Raw genomic sequence first — 15,000 nt, forward strand, 5'->3', positions numbered from 1 at the left:
TTTTTCGTTTCCAGTAATATGTTGGAAAAAAATAAAGAGTCAAATTCTGGCCATTGTTTTCCTGTGACACACAGTACTACTGTTTTTCCATTTATGTTGTATAAAAGACTTTTTACTCCAGTACAATTCTGGTGACTGAGTTGCCAGTTTTTTTTTCAGTGTACGTAACAAATGTCTAAAAATAAAATAGATAGGCAAATGTATCTTTTTTACTGTTACGAGCGACCCTCTGACTGTGATGCGGCCCCGAGTGAAAAGGAGTGTCAGAACACAAATAGTCTTGTGAGGTGAACAAACACATGCGTTACATAACTCACTGTCCTCAGCTGCTCTTCACAGCAGAACCCCTGACCCATTTTTCAACATCACATGACCTTGTGTCCACCATGCTTGTAATGCATACCTCTCTGTGACCACTCCCCGCTGTTTACAACTGTCTTTTAATCCTGTGTAATTACATGCACATGTTGTACACTCTGTCCTACTTTGCTACCTTGCTGTGCCATCAACGGCCCACAGAGCCTTCCCTTTTACCCCCAAAATGGAATGTCAGGAATTGTGTTGGTTTGGGACACTCCTTGGTCAAAAGGGCCTCGGACACTGGAACATATTGGTGCATACAGACTTTTGGGTCTTCTAGTGCACCAAAGAATGCTCTCAAACTTTTTCACATGGGGGCCGCATTGAGCTAAAAAAGAATTAGGCCGGGAGCTGAAAACCGACTGTGTGTGAAATAACTATATGTGTGTGTGTGTGTGTGTGTGTGTGTGTGTGTGTGTGTGTGTGTGTGTGTGTGTGTGTGTGCGCTCATAATGGCTGGATAATTCAATATGAAGAGTATGTGAAAGTTTGACTTTTACCTTGTTTACTTCCGTGCCAAACTGCTTAAGGTTTTGTGTTTAATCAGAAATATCAAGCAGCTAAAATGCACCAAACATGGATAAGTGTAGAGGGAGTGTTTTGCATTTTTCCCATTATGCATTGCAATGGATTGAAATGGGTGTCATTTAAAATGTTTTCTGGTGCATGGATGTGAGTATGTTGTGTAATGTAGGATCCTGTTTGTTGACTTGAGATGTTGCTTGTATTTATTTTGCCTCATGAGTAGGGAAGGTTGTTTGGATTAGGTCATATAAGAAAAAAGGTTAACCCACATTTCTTTCAATTTAGAATTCATGGTCATTGACCTTATTTACTCATATTGTCCACAAGATGGCGCCAAAGTTGCAGCAATCAGATTGTTAGATACTTCAAATTGGTTTGGAAGCAACAGATCCCTTATTAATAAACTCACGACGTGCCAAATTGAGGAAGCCTGCAGGCGGTAGTCTGGACACCCCTGACCCAAACCATTTTATTACATCCCCTCAAGGTAGAGGAATTCACCTTTTGATATAGCGAGCAACCAGTTATTGGCCAGGCCGATTATCGGCATTGGCATTTTGATGTATATCGTATCAGCCTTTTTTGTTTTTTTTTCTTACAACTGCAGCAGAACTACATCAGCAGATACAATATATACACATACCATACCAGTTATTAAAAACAATTAGTGAAGTATATAGAAATAATCACTGCTCAAGCACCAGCCTGCTGAGAAAAGTTGCCTTTTTTCCAGTGTTGGTCAATTGTACACACTAAATCTCTCCTGTTTGACTATTGTACACACTAAATCTCTCCTGTTTGACTATTGTACACACTAAATCTCTTCTGTTTGACTATTGTACACACTAAATCTCTTCTGTTTGACTATTGTACACACTAAATCTCTTCTGTTTGACTATTGTACACACTAAATCTCTCCTGTTTGACTATTGTACACACTAAATCTCTCCTGTTTGACTATTGTACACACTAAATCTCTTCTGTTTGACTATTGTACACACTAAATCTCTTCTGTTTGACTATTGTACACACTAAATCTCTTCTGTTTGACTATTGTACACACTAAATCTCTCCTGTTTGACTATTGTACACACTAAATCTCTTCTGTTTGACTATTGTACACACTAAATCTCTTCTGTTTGACTATTGTACACACTAAATCTCTTCTGTTTAACTATTGTACACACTAAATATCTTCTGTTTGACTATTGTACACACTAAATCTCTCCTGTTTGACTATTGTACACACTAAATCTCTTCTGTTTGACTATTGTACACACTAAATCTCTTCTGTTTAACTATTGTACACACTAAATCTCTTCTGTTTAACTATTGTACACACTAAATCTCTTCTGTTTAACTATTGTACACACTAAATCTCTTCTGTTTAACTATTGTACACACTAAATCTCTTCTGTTTTACTATTGCACACACTAAATCTCTTCTGTTTAACTATTGTACACACTAAATCTCTTCTGTTTGACTATTGTACACACTGAATCTCTTCTGTTTGACTATTGTACACACTAAATCTCTTCTGTTTGACTATTGTACACACTAAATATCTTCTGTTTGACTATTGTACACACTAAATCTCTTCTGTTTAACTATTGTACACACTAAATGTCTTCTGTTTAACTATTGTACACACTAAATCTCTTCTGTTTAACTATTGTACACACTAAATCTCTTCTGTTTAACTATTGTACGTGTGTACAATAGTTAAACAGAAGAGCTTTAGTGCTAAAGCTTAGAGCTTGCTGCTTTTCTTGTCATTTTACATAAAAACTTGCACTCTTTTGCTCTTCTTGATTAGCTCTCAAGGAACTCTGAAGAAACTTTTATCCTTTTTGAACAGCCTGAAACAATGCGAGCATAGGGCATTGTTCTACGCGAAAGGCAAAATGTCGCCAAGATCGCTTGCCCACCACTTTGAGTCTGACATGTTTCATGAGCTGGACTTGATGTCATGTGAATACAACCTATACGCTAGAATTAGCTTCAATTGTATAGCTGCCACAATGGATAAGTGGCCTGCTAATGATATCAAATAGCATCCAAAAAAAAGTGTCCTCTTCACTTTCTCCCAGGTGTACACATATAACCACGTGGAATGTGTTAATTCATACATTTTGGTTTTGAGGGTGAGAAATCCAACTTCCTCATCTCACAAGGAAAAGCTTCTGATTGGCTCTTCTTTGTAACTAACTCCCGCCCCTCTCTCATATGTTAAAGAGCTGTGATTGGATATATATTGCCAGCATCTGCAAGACCAAATGAAATAGGATTAGATTTCCTTTCTGTCAACATTTTGGTCCTGTTTTTATTCATGGAGTAAAATGTCAGTTATTTCTGTTATCGTCTTCGTCAACCGGCATTTGTTTTGATTCGTTTTGGTCGAATTTTCGCCAGGGGAAAATGGGTTGTTGACAAAAATGAATAGTCAAGGAAGTGAACAGTGCTGTGAGGGAAGGATTTGACTTGTGTCACTAGGTTGTAGTTAAAGTGAAAGTACCACTGATAGATATGATCTATGATTGAAGGACGAGTTGCTGGAAATGTAGACATTGGACTAATAATACAAATCCCTTGTTTATCTCTTCATTAGCATGAGCTTTTAATTTTTTTCAAACATGTATTAGATTTTTGACATATACAGCCCAGAAATACAGTTAAACATGTCAAATGTTGTTTTTTTCTCCCCCAAACCAGTTACCCACAAAATGATGTATACAATCAAATGCAATACAAATAATAAAGTAGAAGAAACACAGTCCAAAAATATTGACATGAAGCCTCAGACACTCGCACTCCTGAATGTCGGTGCAGCAATACACAAAAGCAGACAAAAGGCTCATCAATGATCTACCTTTCAACCACTTTTACTTTTCAATTACTTTAAATTTGAGTCTCTTTTAAATATTTGAGGAACTAAGTTAAGTTAAAGTTAAAGTAGCAATGATTGTCACACACACACTAGGTGTGGTGAAATGTGATCACCCCCTGGGAGGTGAGGGGAGCAGTGAGCAGCAGCGGTGCCGCGCCCAGGAATCATTTTTGGTGATTTAACCCCCAATTCCAAGCCTTGATGCTGAGTGCCAAGCAGGGAGGTAATGGCTCCCATTTTTATAGTCTTTGGTATGACTCGGCCGGGGTTTGACCTTTAAGAGCATCTCACTCTGCCCCCCACAGATGATGACGTGGATCTGGAGAAGCTGGTGAACGAGATGAACTCCTCCATGGAGAGCGTGTATTCCACCCAGGCGGACACGGCGCTCATCCTCAACGGGCACCATCACCACATGCACGGTGGCCCCTGCGCCCGACACGGCCCGGCCCTGCCATCCACGCCATCCAGGGAGAGGCTGCGGCACTCTCAACCCATGCACATCCAGGCCGCCAGGTATAAAGATGGCCGACACTTGAATGATGGTTTGTCACACACATGCTTTGTAACAGGTTGGTCCAATGGTGTGTTTTCTGCCTCAGCTGCTACTTGAGTGTGCATATGTCTCCCCCTGCAGGTGTCTACGGGAAGAGCAGCATCTGCGTCCTGCTTCACTTCCTGCCATCCCCAACCCTTTCCCAGAGCTCTGCAGTCCATCCGGCTCTCCGATTCTCAGCCCTGTTGAGGGCTGTGACCAGCATGTAGGTGCACACACTCTCTCACCTGACTTCCATCTCATCCTGTTTACTTTAATACACAATCTTGTCGCTACAATGCTAGATGACCGCACTTACAGTCCCTCCTAGCAGTGAATGTGTGTGTGTGTTTTCAGATCAGCTGACACTTGTTTTGTTTATGTCAGAGCAGCTTGTGTTGACTTTTCCTGGCTCCCTTCACAAGTTAGCCCAGTCTTTTAGCCAGTGTAGTGGCAGCACACACACACTAGGGCTGCACAATGAATCCACATCGATGTTGTAATTAGTGCAACAGCGTGAACGTAAGAAGCTGAGGTATTTTTCCACCGACATTTGAGTGACAATTGTTGAGCCTGCTTTCTTCGGCTGCGGCTTCGAACAGGGAGAAAGAGGTCTCACTCTGTCCCGCTCGCAGCCCCTGAGCGTGCGTGTTTAAAGGCCTACTGAAATGAAATCTTCTTATTTAAACGGGGATAGCAGATCCATTCTATGTGTCATACTTGATCATTTCGCGATATTGCCATATTTTTGCTGAAAGGATTTAGTAGAGAACATCGACGATAAAGTTGGCAACTTTTGCTCGCTGATAAAAAAAAGCCTTGCCTGTACAGGAAGTAGCGTGACGTCACAGGTTGAAAGACTCCTCACATTTCCCCATTGTTTACACAAGCAGCGAGAGCGATTCGGACCGAGAAAGCGACGATTACCCCATTCATTTGAGCGAGGATGAAAGATTTGTGGATGAGGAACGTGAGAGTGAAGGACTAGAGTGCAGTGCAGGACGTATCTTTTTTCGCTCTGACCGTAACTTAGGTACAAGCTGGCTCATTGGATTCCACACTTTCTCCTTTTTCTATTGTGGATCACGGATTTGTATTTTAAACCACCTGGGATACTATATCCTCTTGAAAATGAGAGTCGAGAACACGAAATGGACATTCACAGTGACTTTTATCTCAACGACAATACATTGGCGAAGCACTTTAGCTACGGAGCTAACGTGATAGCACATCGGGCTTAAATGCAGATAGAAACAAAATAAATAAACCCCTGACTGGAAGGATAGACAGAAGATCAACAATACTATTAAACCATGGACATGTAACTACACGGTTAATGCTTTCCAGCCTGGCGTAGCTTAACAATGCTGTTGCTAACGACGCCATTGAAGCTAACTTAGCAACGGGACCTCACAGAGCTATGCTAAAAACATTAGCTATCCACCTACGCCAGCCCTCATCTGCTCATCAACACCCGTGCTCACCTGCGTTACAGCGATTGACAGAGTGACGATCATAGATGCGGTCGGCGGCCCGGAGACGGAGGAAGTCAAGGTGAGGTCGGCGGCTAGCGCGTCTGCTATCCAAGTCAAAGTCCTCCTGGTTGTGTTGCTGCAGCCAGCCGCTAATACACCGATCCCACCTACAGCTTTCTTCTTTGCTGTCTTCATTGTCAATTGAACAAATTGCAAAAGATTCACCAACACAGATGTCCAGAATACTGTGGAATTTTGCGATGAAAATAGAGCTTTTTGTATTGTATTCAATGTGTCCGAATACTTCCGTTTCAACCATTGACGTCACGCGCATACGTCATCATACATAGACCTTTTCAAGCGGAAGTTTAGCGGAAAATGTAAAATGTCACTTTATAAGTTAACCCGGCCGTATTGGCATGTGTTGCAATGTTAATATTTCATCATTGATATATAAACTATCAGACTGCGTGGTCGCTAGTAGTGGCTTTCAGTAGGCCTTTAATATGAGAGTTGAATGGTAGTGCAGCCCGCCAGTTTGATAAGAATGGCACTTGACCGTTGAACCAACCTACCAATCACAGTGGCTCCTGGGGCCGGGACATCGATCGGGCGTGATGCAAGCAGAGAAACATTTCGCAATGAGTAAAAGTTACAGTGGTAGCACGGTGGTAGAAGGGTTAGTGTGTCTGCCTCACAATACGAAGGTCCTGGGTTCAATCCCGGGGTCGGGATCTTTCTGTGTGAAGTTTACATGTCCTCCCCGTGACTGCGTGGGTTCCCTCCGGGTACTCCGGCTTCCTCCCACCTCCAAAGACATGCACCTGGGGATAGGCCCCTCCCACCTCCAAAGACATGCACCTGGGGATAGGCCCCTCCCACCTCCAAAGACATGCACCTGGGGATAGGCCCCTCCCACCTCCAAAGACATGCACCTGGGGATAGGCCCCTCCAACCTCCAAAGACATGCACCTGGGGATAGGTTGATTGGCAACACTAAATGGTCCCTAGTGTGTGAATGTTGTCTATCTGTGTTGGCCCTGTGATGAGGTGGCGACTTGTCCAGGGTGTACCCCGCCTTCCGCCCGAATGCAGCTGAGATAGGCTCCAGCACCCCCGCGACCCCAAACAGGACAAGTGGTAGAAAATGGATGCATGAAATGGATTGATGGATGGATAGATGAAAGTTACTGCAGTGTTGCCATTGAGACTTTTTCCCTTGCTGCCTCCTTTCTGTTGGGCACACTGGACATTAGTGTTTGAAGTTGCTTTATAGCTATACTGTATGTCTCGCTGACAAAATCCATCAAAGTGATGCGTATGCGGCTGGATAAAAGAAAAGTAAAGGACTCCATGTTCCCTAATGTAATAAATGTTAAAAATAATAACAATTATAATAATAATATTATATTAAGATTCATTCTTCATATGTTTATTTTTGTACTTTATTTTGTGTTAAACAATAAAAATAAAGACATATGAATTTTTTAAACCAAGTTTTTCTTGTGGAGTAGCTAATCTCTAGTCTCCAGTGGCCTCCAGGTAAATGACACCTGAGTGGCACCTTGAGACAAACATGTGTTGATTGACAGTCTAAAAGTAACATGTCTGTCTTCACAAAATATAAAAATTGGAAATTGCAATTTTGGAGAAAAAATATCGCGGTTAGGTTTCCTCTGAAAATCATGCAGCCCTAACACACACACACACACACACACACACACACACACACACACACACACACATGTCTTGCCTACTTTGTGTGGACCCACGTTTGGTTAGTGGGTTGTGAGGGCCCCCCTTTCCACTATAGCTAGAATGATGAAAAAATATACATCTAGCCCTAGATGGGAGTAGAGAGTTGCAACTAGGGATGTCAGATAATGGCTTTTTGCCGATATCCAATATTCCGATATTGTCCAACTCTTTAATTACCGATACCGATATCAACCGATACCGATATCAACCGATATATGCAGTCGTGGAATTAACACATTATTATGCCTAATTTGGACAACCAGGTATGGTGAAGATAAGGTAATTTTTTTAAAAATTAATAAAATAAGATAAATAAATTAAAAACATTTTCTTGAATAAAAAAGAAAGTACAACAATATAAAAACAGTTACATAGAAACTAGTAATTAATGAAAATGAGTAAAATTAACTGTTAAAGGTTAGTACTATTAGTGGAGCAGCAGCACGCACAATCATGTGTGCTTACGGACTGTATCCCTTGCAGACTTTATTGATATATATTGATATATAATGTAGGAAGCAGAATATTAATAACAAAAAAGATACAACCCTTTTGTGTGAATGAGTGTAAATGGGGGAGGGAGGTTTTTTGGGTTGGTGCACTAATTGTAAGTGTATCTTGTGTTTTTATGTTGATTTAATAAAAACAAAACAAAACAAAACAACAACAATAACAAAAAACGATACCGATAATTTAAAAAACGATACCGATAATTTCCGATATTACATTTTGAAGCATTTATCGGACATCCCTAGTTGCAACCTCACTTCAGAATGCAAAACACACAAAGTAAAAAAAATATTTGACTTCTGTAGTTGTGAGGACCAGGCAAATGTCCTCACAAGTCCAAAGATCCTCACAGAAAGGGTGGCTTATCAAGTGTATGTCCACACAAGGATGGTGAGACAAGTGCACACACACACACACACACACACACACACTGTGTTGGACATGTTTTGCTGGAGCAGGAGGTGAGCAATGTCTCCAGGATGCTGGAGGCCGAGTTCAGGGCTGGGAAAGTCTGCAGGTTGGCTCTCTGTCAGCCTCGTGAATCAATCTTCCATCTCCGGCAAGACAGGCGTCCGTTTCCGGTTCACACGCTTGCATGATGGCTGTTGGCGTCACTGCGTGTGTTTGTGTCATAGCAGTGCCCTTCCTTCCCCCGGTAGAGCCTCCTGTCCCAGGAATGTTCCATCCTTCTCAGGAAGCCCTCCCCAGATAGTGAGAATGATCTCCCCAGAAAAGTGTTTGCTTGTACAGTTCACAGGTGCATTGTGCTCCTCTCCTTGACATCATCTCACAAGATCTCCAGTCCCACAGCAAGCTTGCACTTTGCACAAAGGGCCTGTTGTGCCTCATTTTGCCAAACATCTTCATTTTGTCCAGTTGAACTCGTTAAACTTGTAGTCTGGTTCCCCTTCCAATGAGACAAATGTTTGTTCTGATGATTAAAATGGCCCTAGCCTTTTAGACTTATAGTATGAGTACATCAATGATTCTTTTCTTCTTCTTGATCTAATTATTACACAATCATTTGTATGGTGGTGTTGTTTACAAAGTCAGGCAGTAAGTCTCTGGATAAAACAAGCCTTGTAGTGCAAATGATTTCAATGGGAACCAATTGTAGTTTTTGATTTTGTTTAGATATTGTGCACTGAACATTATTTTCTTTATTCAATACCACACATTGAACACATCTGATTTACAACAATACATTCTACATTTAATAAGATAAGCTTGATAAAAATGTGTTTACTTAATATAAAACATGTTCACTTCTATATTCTATTGTCACAGTATGGGATCAAGACTCCAACAGATCAAAAGTGTCGATCAGGACATTCCTGATATTAAACATAGTGCCTCACTGGGATCCAGTATCATTTGAAAAGCCCCTGAAATGTGCAGGATAAGACCCCTTTAAGTATTGCCATCAGTCCACAGCTTTCTACACACACTCACAATACTTATTTATTGAGATTCATTTTTCCCCACTGGCCTCATTCAGCGTAGCCGTCATGTGTTCTAATGCAACCGACTTAATCACAGTGAGCGTTTCAACTCCAGCTGCATGCCTTGTTGTCACGTCTTCTCTGCTGTGTTTACGCCTTCTAGATCAAGCGGCCCGCTTACCAGCACATGTAATATACATACAAACAAGTGGAATAAAAGAGCAAACAGGTGAAATGTTAACTCTAATAACACAAAGCTGCCATGCAGGCTGTTTTCTCTTTAAAACTGCTGAAAAATAATAATGAATCAAAATCAATGTTATGAATTATTGACTTATTGAAGGCTTCAACTACTTCACTTCACTTTAAGTGTTTGCCATAACAAAAAAAGGCATAAAACATACAAAAATTAATATAATATAATAAAATAAAACTTCTAATTGACAGATCTGAAGTTGATCTTGAGACTTAAGCGTTGAAAGTAAAATACTGGTAATTAAATATAAAGCATTACTTAAGTTTAACACTTTAATGAGTGGGGCCCTTTTAGATCCCCAAGAATTTTAGTGGATCTAGATTCAAGCATTGATATGACTTAGTTTGACTTAGACCCTTCCAGGTACTCGGGACCAACCTTGAGAGAAGCCCTAAAAGGTAAAAAATATATATATATATATATATTTATATATTGAAGTGGTTTTAAAATGAAAACTATCCAAATGGCCCCTGCATGTTTTAGTGCAGGGGTCACCAACGCGGTGCCCGCGGGCACCAGGTAGCCCGTAAGGACCAGATGAGTAGCCCGCTGGCCTGTTCTAAAAATAGCTCAAATAGCAGCACTTACCAGTGAGCTGCCTCTATTTTTTAAATTGTATTTATTTACTAGCAAGCTGGTCTCGCTTTGCCCGACATTTTTAATTCTAAGAGAGACAAAACTCAAATAGAATTTGAAAATCCAAGAAAATATTTTAAAGACTTGGTCTTCACTTGTTTAAATAAATTAATTTATTTTTTTACTTTGCTTTTTATAACTTTCAGAAAGACAATTTTAGAGAAAAAATACAACCTTAAAAATGATTTTAGGATTTTTAAACACATATACCTTTTTACCTTTTAAATTCCTTCCTCTTCTTTCCTGACAATTTAAATCAATGTTCAAGTAAATTTATCTTTTTTATTGTAAAGAATAATAAATACATTTTGATTTAATTTTTCATTTTAGCTTCTGTTTTTTTGACATAGAATATTTGTGAAATATTTCTTCAAACTTATTATGATTAAAATAAAATAAAAATATTCTGGCAAAGCTAGAAAAATCTGTGGACTCAAATTTAAATCTTATTTCAAAGTCTTTTGAATTTCTTTTAAAATTTTTGTTCTGGAAAATCTAGAAGAAATAATGATTTGTCTTTGTTAGAAATATAGCTTGGTCCAATTTGTTATATATTCTAACAAAGTGCAGATTGGATTTTAACCTATTTAAAACATGTTATCAAAATTCTAAAATTAATCTTAATCAGAAAAAATTACTAATGATATTCCATAAATTATTTTTTAAATTTTTTCCAAAAGATTCAAATTAGCTAGTTTTTCTCTTCTTTTTTTCGGTTGAATTTTGAATTTTAAAGAGTCGAAATTGAAGATAAACTATGTTTCAAAATTTAATTGTCATTTTTTTCGTATTTTCTCCTCTTTTAAACCGTTCAATTAAGTGTAAATATCATTAATTATTAATAATAACATAGAGTTAAAGGTAAATTGAGCAAATTGGCTATTTCTGGCAATTTAATTAAGTGTGTATCAAACTGGTAGCCCTTCGCATTAATCAGTACCCAAGAAGTAGCTCTTGGTTTCAAAAAGGTTGGTGACCCCTGGTTTAGTGTGTGGCCCTCAGTTGAAGAATTGTAGACACCCCTGGCCTGCATGTATGCACATGTATGATCCAAAGAGGGCTGTGGAGAAGATCTTCTGCAAGAGTGCAGATGACAAAGCAGACATAGTTGCAATGTATTTGCATTATCTCAGGATCTGAACATTCTTCACTAATCTTCAGTCTTTCTCACTGGGATACACGCTCATATTAGCAGCTTATGTTATTATACAAGAAGTGTATGCGTGACATGACAGCTTTATGGTCTGCATTGTCGCTAATAACATAAATGGATTTCTCCTGAGGGTATTATTAGCGGGCCACCATGAAAAACATAACGTGACATCTCAGGCAGATTTTTGCAGACACGCTTGAAAGTCGTTTGACCCTGCAAATGAGCACGCTAGTCCTCCTCACGCCACAAAACTGCAAGTTGTCTCACTCCTGCTTGCATAGGAATGGGATCAGACGTCGCCACAATACTGCTAAGTTCAGCATCAGGTTGGAACACAATTGTTTATCTGTGAGCAGGACACAAGATCACAAGAATCATGCAGCTGACCAAATATGATCAAATATGCACCAAGTTATTTTTGGTTGCAATGATATTTCCAGCTATGCTTTGCCTCCAAGTTATTTCACTCTTTTCTTCTGAAGGACCCATTTTCTGAAAGTTGATGGTCAGGGGGAGGGAGCAGACTTCTCCCATGACTACAGTATCATGTCATAACATACATACCAGAGAGAAGGTTTTTAGGGCCGATACCGATTATTCGTAGTCAAGGAGGCCCATAACCGATATTTGGAGCCCATATCAATTTGCAGTTCAAGTTATTTGAACATGAATAGTGTAAACAACTGGACAAGGCGTAAAGTTGTTAAGTCTATGATCATGAAGTGATGAAGTCTACTCAGATGAGTCTTCCAAGACCAACCAAACAGTCCAGTTGTGATGATTGAATGTCCTGAGATGACAATGACAACATTCATCCACGTTTTTTAACATGACTTTTTTGGGAACATCAGACCAGTAGCGACATGATGTTTAATACGGCGCCACTATTGGAGTTCATTTAGCAGCAAAGAAACATCACCAACACCTTTAGTACGTGTTTCTAAGAGGAGCATCAACATTTGCATTTCAAATTACAGGAAATCTTCTGAAAATGTGAGAAAATATGGGATTTCTCTACATCACAATAACTCACCATCTACTCAAATGTTACACACTTTTATAGCGGTTTATGGCTTTTGTACATTGTAAGGCTTTCTTGTGGGGAACCCTCAAATATTGCTTGGTTGAAGATTATTTGGAACATGTATACCATTTCAATATGATACATCACATAGTTTACATATTTTCATTTCTCTTTACAATAAAAAGGAGTAGGACGAAGCAAAGCTTATTCTGTCCAACCACTTTTTCACTTTATAGCATCACTTCCTGTTCTCAATTCAGTGATTTGTCAATACGGTAAAATGTATATAAAATGTATGATTTGTAAATGTAGCAAACATTTAAAAGGGAACTGCACTTTTTTGCCTATCGTTCACAATCCTTATGCGAGACGAGAAGACAAAAGGTTGTTTTTTTTGCTTTGTAACATATAAAACTGGGCTCGTTCTTGGTAGCTGGCAATGCAGCTAATGGGAGCTAATCTATTCTACCTCTAAATCACTTCAAACTGCCAAGAGTACTTCATTTACATCCTGTAACCTGTATAATAACCGAGCTGCAACAACATTGTTATTGTAAGAGTGAACACTGAGGAACTATTTTTCTAGCGTAGTAGTACATCGCCTTGTGACGGTGTTAGCCGTAAGCTAGCTGTGGCAAGAGATAAGTTAGCAACTATGTTAGCATCTAAATGGCATTTAAGTTTGTAACGCACAACACCATGCGATAGGACACCAATCTGTACTGATTGCAAAACATGATCATATTACAATATCTGTAAAGTATTATTTCATGTTTTGTTTGTACACAGCTAGCTCGAGAGCATATGTACTGTACTTGTACTAACAATAGCATGTTGTGTTGCATGCATCATGATCAATATTATAGTGACTCATTCAATGGACAGTTGTGTGTTTGGTCCAGCTGGCGGGGACATTTTTCCCGGTTCATTTTGGGTAAGCACTTCATTTATTTTGACGTAGTTTGGCTCCAAGTTCCACATTTGGTCGATCCCTAATACATACTTTGCTACATGGCTAATAAAGTCAGAAATAAAAATGTGTTTCTGCAAGTCAAAAGGTGTTCGACATCAGGGGTGGCCTGGGGGCTATTTGTAGGCTGAGGTACATTCTATTAATACTATTATTCAAAAATAAAACAGCAAACAGGTGTAGTGTAAAGTGACAACGTTTAAACGTTGATGCTAATAACGCGACGCTAACATACAAACTGTTGAAAAAATGTCTATATCGTACTTGTTTTGAAAGTGGAAAACTATCAAAATGGCCTCCGCCACCATCCTTTGAGTTTTCAAAAAAAGTTTGGACTTGATATGACATGACATGGTTGAAGAAATATTCAATGTTTTTTTAGAAATCAACAAATATGTCACTGAGATTTTGAGCTGCTGCGATGTCATTGGTCAGCTTGATAGCAGATGAGTAGGCCAGCTGTTGGATGTGTCTAAGGTGTTAACATATTTGCTCTTTAGTTGGCCCTCCTCAAGTCTTTCCCAACCCTGGCTGACAGCACATTGGAGTTGAGGATCTTTTGTCCGGCAGGAAATGAGATCTTGCTCTGGGCTATTGTTGCTGCACTGAATAGGAGAGGCTAGCTGCACAAACTTGTGCGGCTCAGTTCATGCAAAAAAGGCAAAGCTCTTTATGGAAAAAAACAAATGACAAAGCAAAAGATCCGGTTGATTTTAAAGAAAGGTAATCCTGTTTTAATTGTTGCTTCTCTATGTTTTTGTTATCCACAACACACAGCTGTGGACACCTACACATATACAGTATGTTGTGATTTACACCCCCCCATGTTATGATGTCATTATTTATTGCAACAATGTCGTGGAATCTAATTTGAGACGTGAGTGCTGAGTCATTCCCTCCCTGTGGTGAAGACTTCTTCCCTGCTTTTGTCTGCGGTCAGCTGATGTTCCTCTGCACGCAAAGGTCTGCTGACCCGCTGCAATCAGATCAGGTGCACCAGTGTGTGTGCGTGTGTGTGTGTGTGTGTGCGTGTGCGTGTGTGCGTGTGTGTGTGTGTGTGTGCAATGATGGCCTGTTCGACGGCGTAAGCTCATAATGACATGGATGTATAAGCGCTATTGTTAGCGAGATAGCACGTCACTGTCCATTCTAATGCGGATCAAGGTGCTTACCGCCAATAGGAATTCAATCACCTGCCCAGGTAGCATTTAGCAAAGTGTATGTCATAGCAGGTTTGGGTGTTTGGTTTGAGAGATTGACCCCACATGACTCCTGAGACCATTTCCTTGACTAATCATTTTTGTCAACAGCTTTTTTTGCCCAGGCAAAAATAAGACAATAACCAATCAAAACCCATGCGTGTTTCCACTGCACACCAAATCTGATGTTTTTGCCCTCAAGTGACACAGATCGTATTTCTTCTGCCAGTCTCACTTTACGTTTACACTGCAGGCTGAAGTGGCCCAAA

At 39.7% G+C, this 15,000-nt stretch overlaps 1 protein-coding gene and 1 long non-coding RNA gene across 3 annotated transcripts in view; both read left to right on the plus strand.

Moving 5' to 3' along the window:
- Positions 1-15,000, plus strand: part of LOC133659429 (uncharacterized) — a 236,094-nt gene that overhangs the window by 46,825 nt on the left and 174,269 nt on the right. The window lies entirely within an intron of this gene.
- Positions 1-15,000, plus strand: part of LOC133658813 (large ribosomal subunit protein eL14-like) — a 120,318-nt gene that overhangs the window by 6,246 nt on the left and 99,072 nt on the right. Inside the window, exons 2-3 of the mRNA XM_062061232.1 lie at positions 4,079-4,289; positions 4,411-4,534. Of these exons, the coding sequence (XP_061917216.1) occupies positions 4,079-4,289; positions 4,411-4,534 (335 nt within the window). The remainder of the gene's footprint in view (positions 1-4,078; positions 4,290-4,410; positions 4,535-15,000) is intronic.

The sequence above is a fragment of the Entelurus aequoreus genome, linkage group LG10, assembly GCF_033978785.1.
Source record: "Entelurus aequoreus isolate RoL-2023_Sb linkage group LG10, RoL_Eaeq_v1.1, whole genome shotgun sequence".
NCBI lineage: Eukaryota > Metazoa > Chordata > Actinopteri > Syngnathiformes > Syngnathidae > Entelurus > Entelurus aequoreus.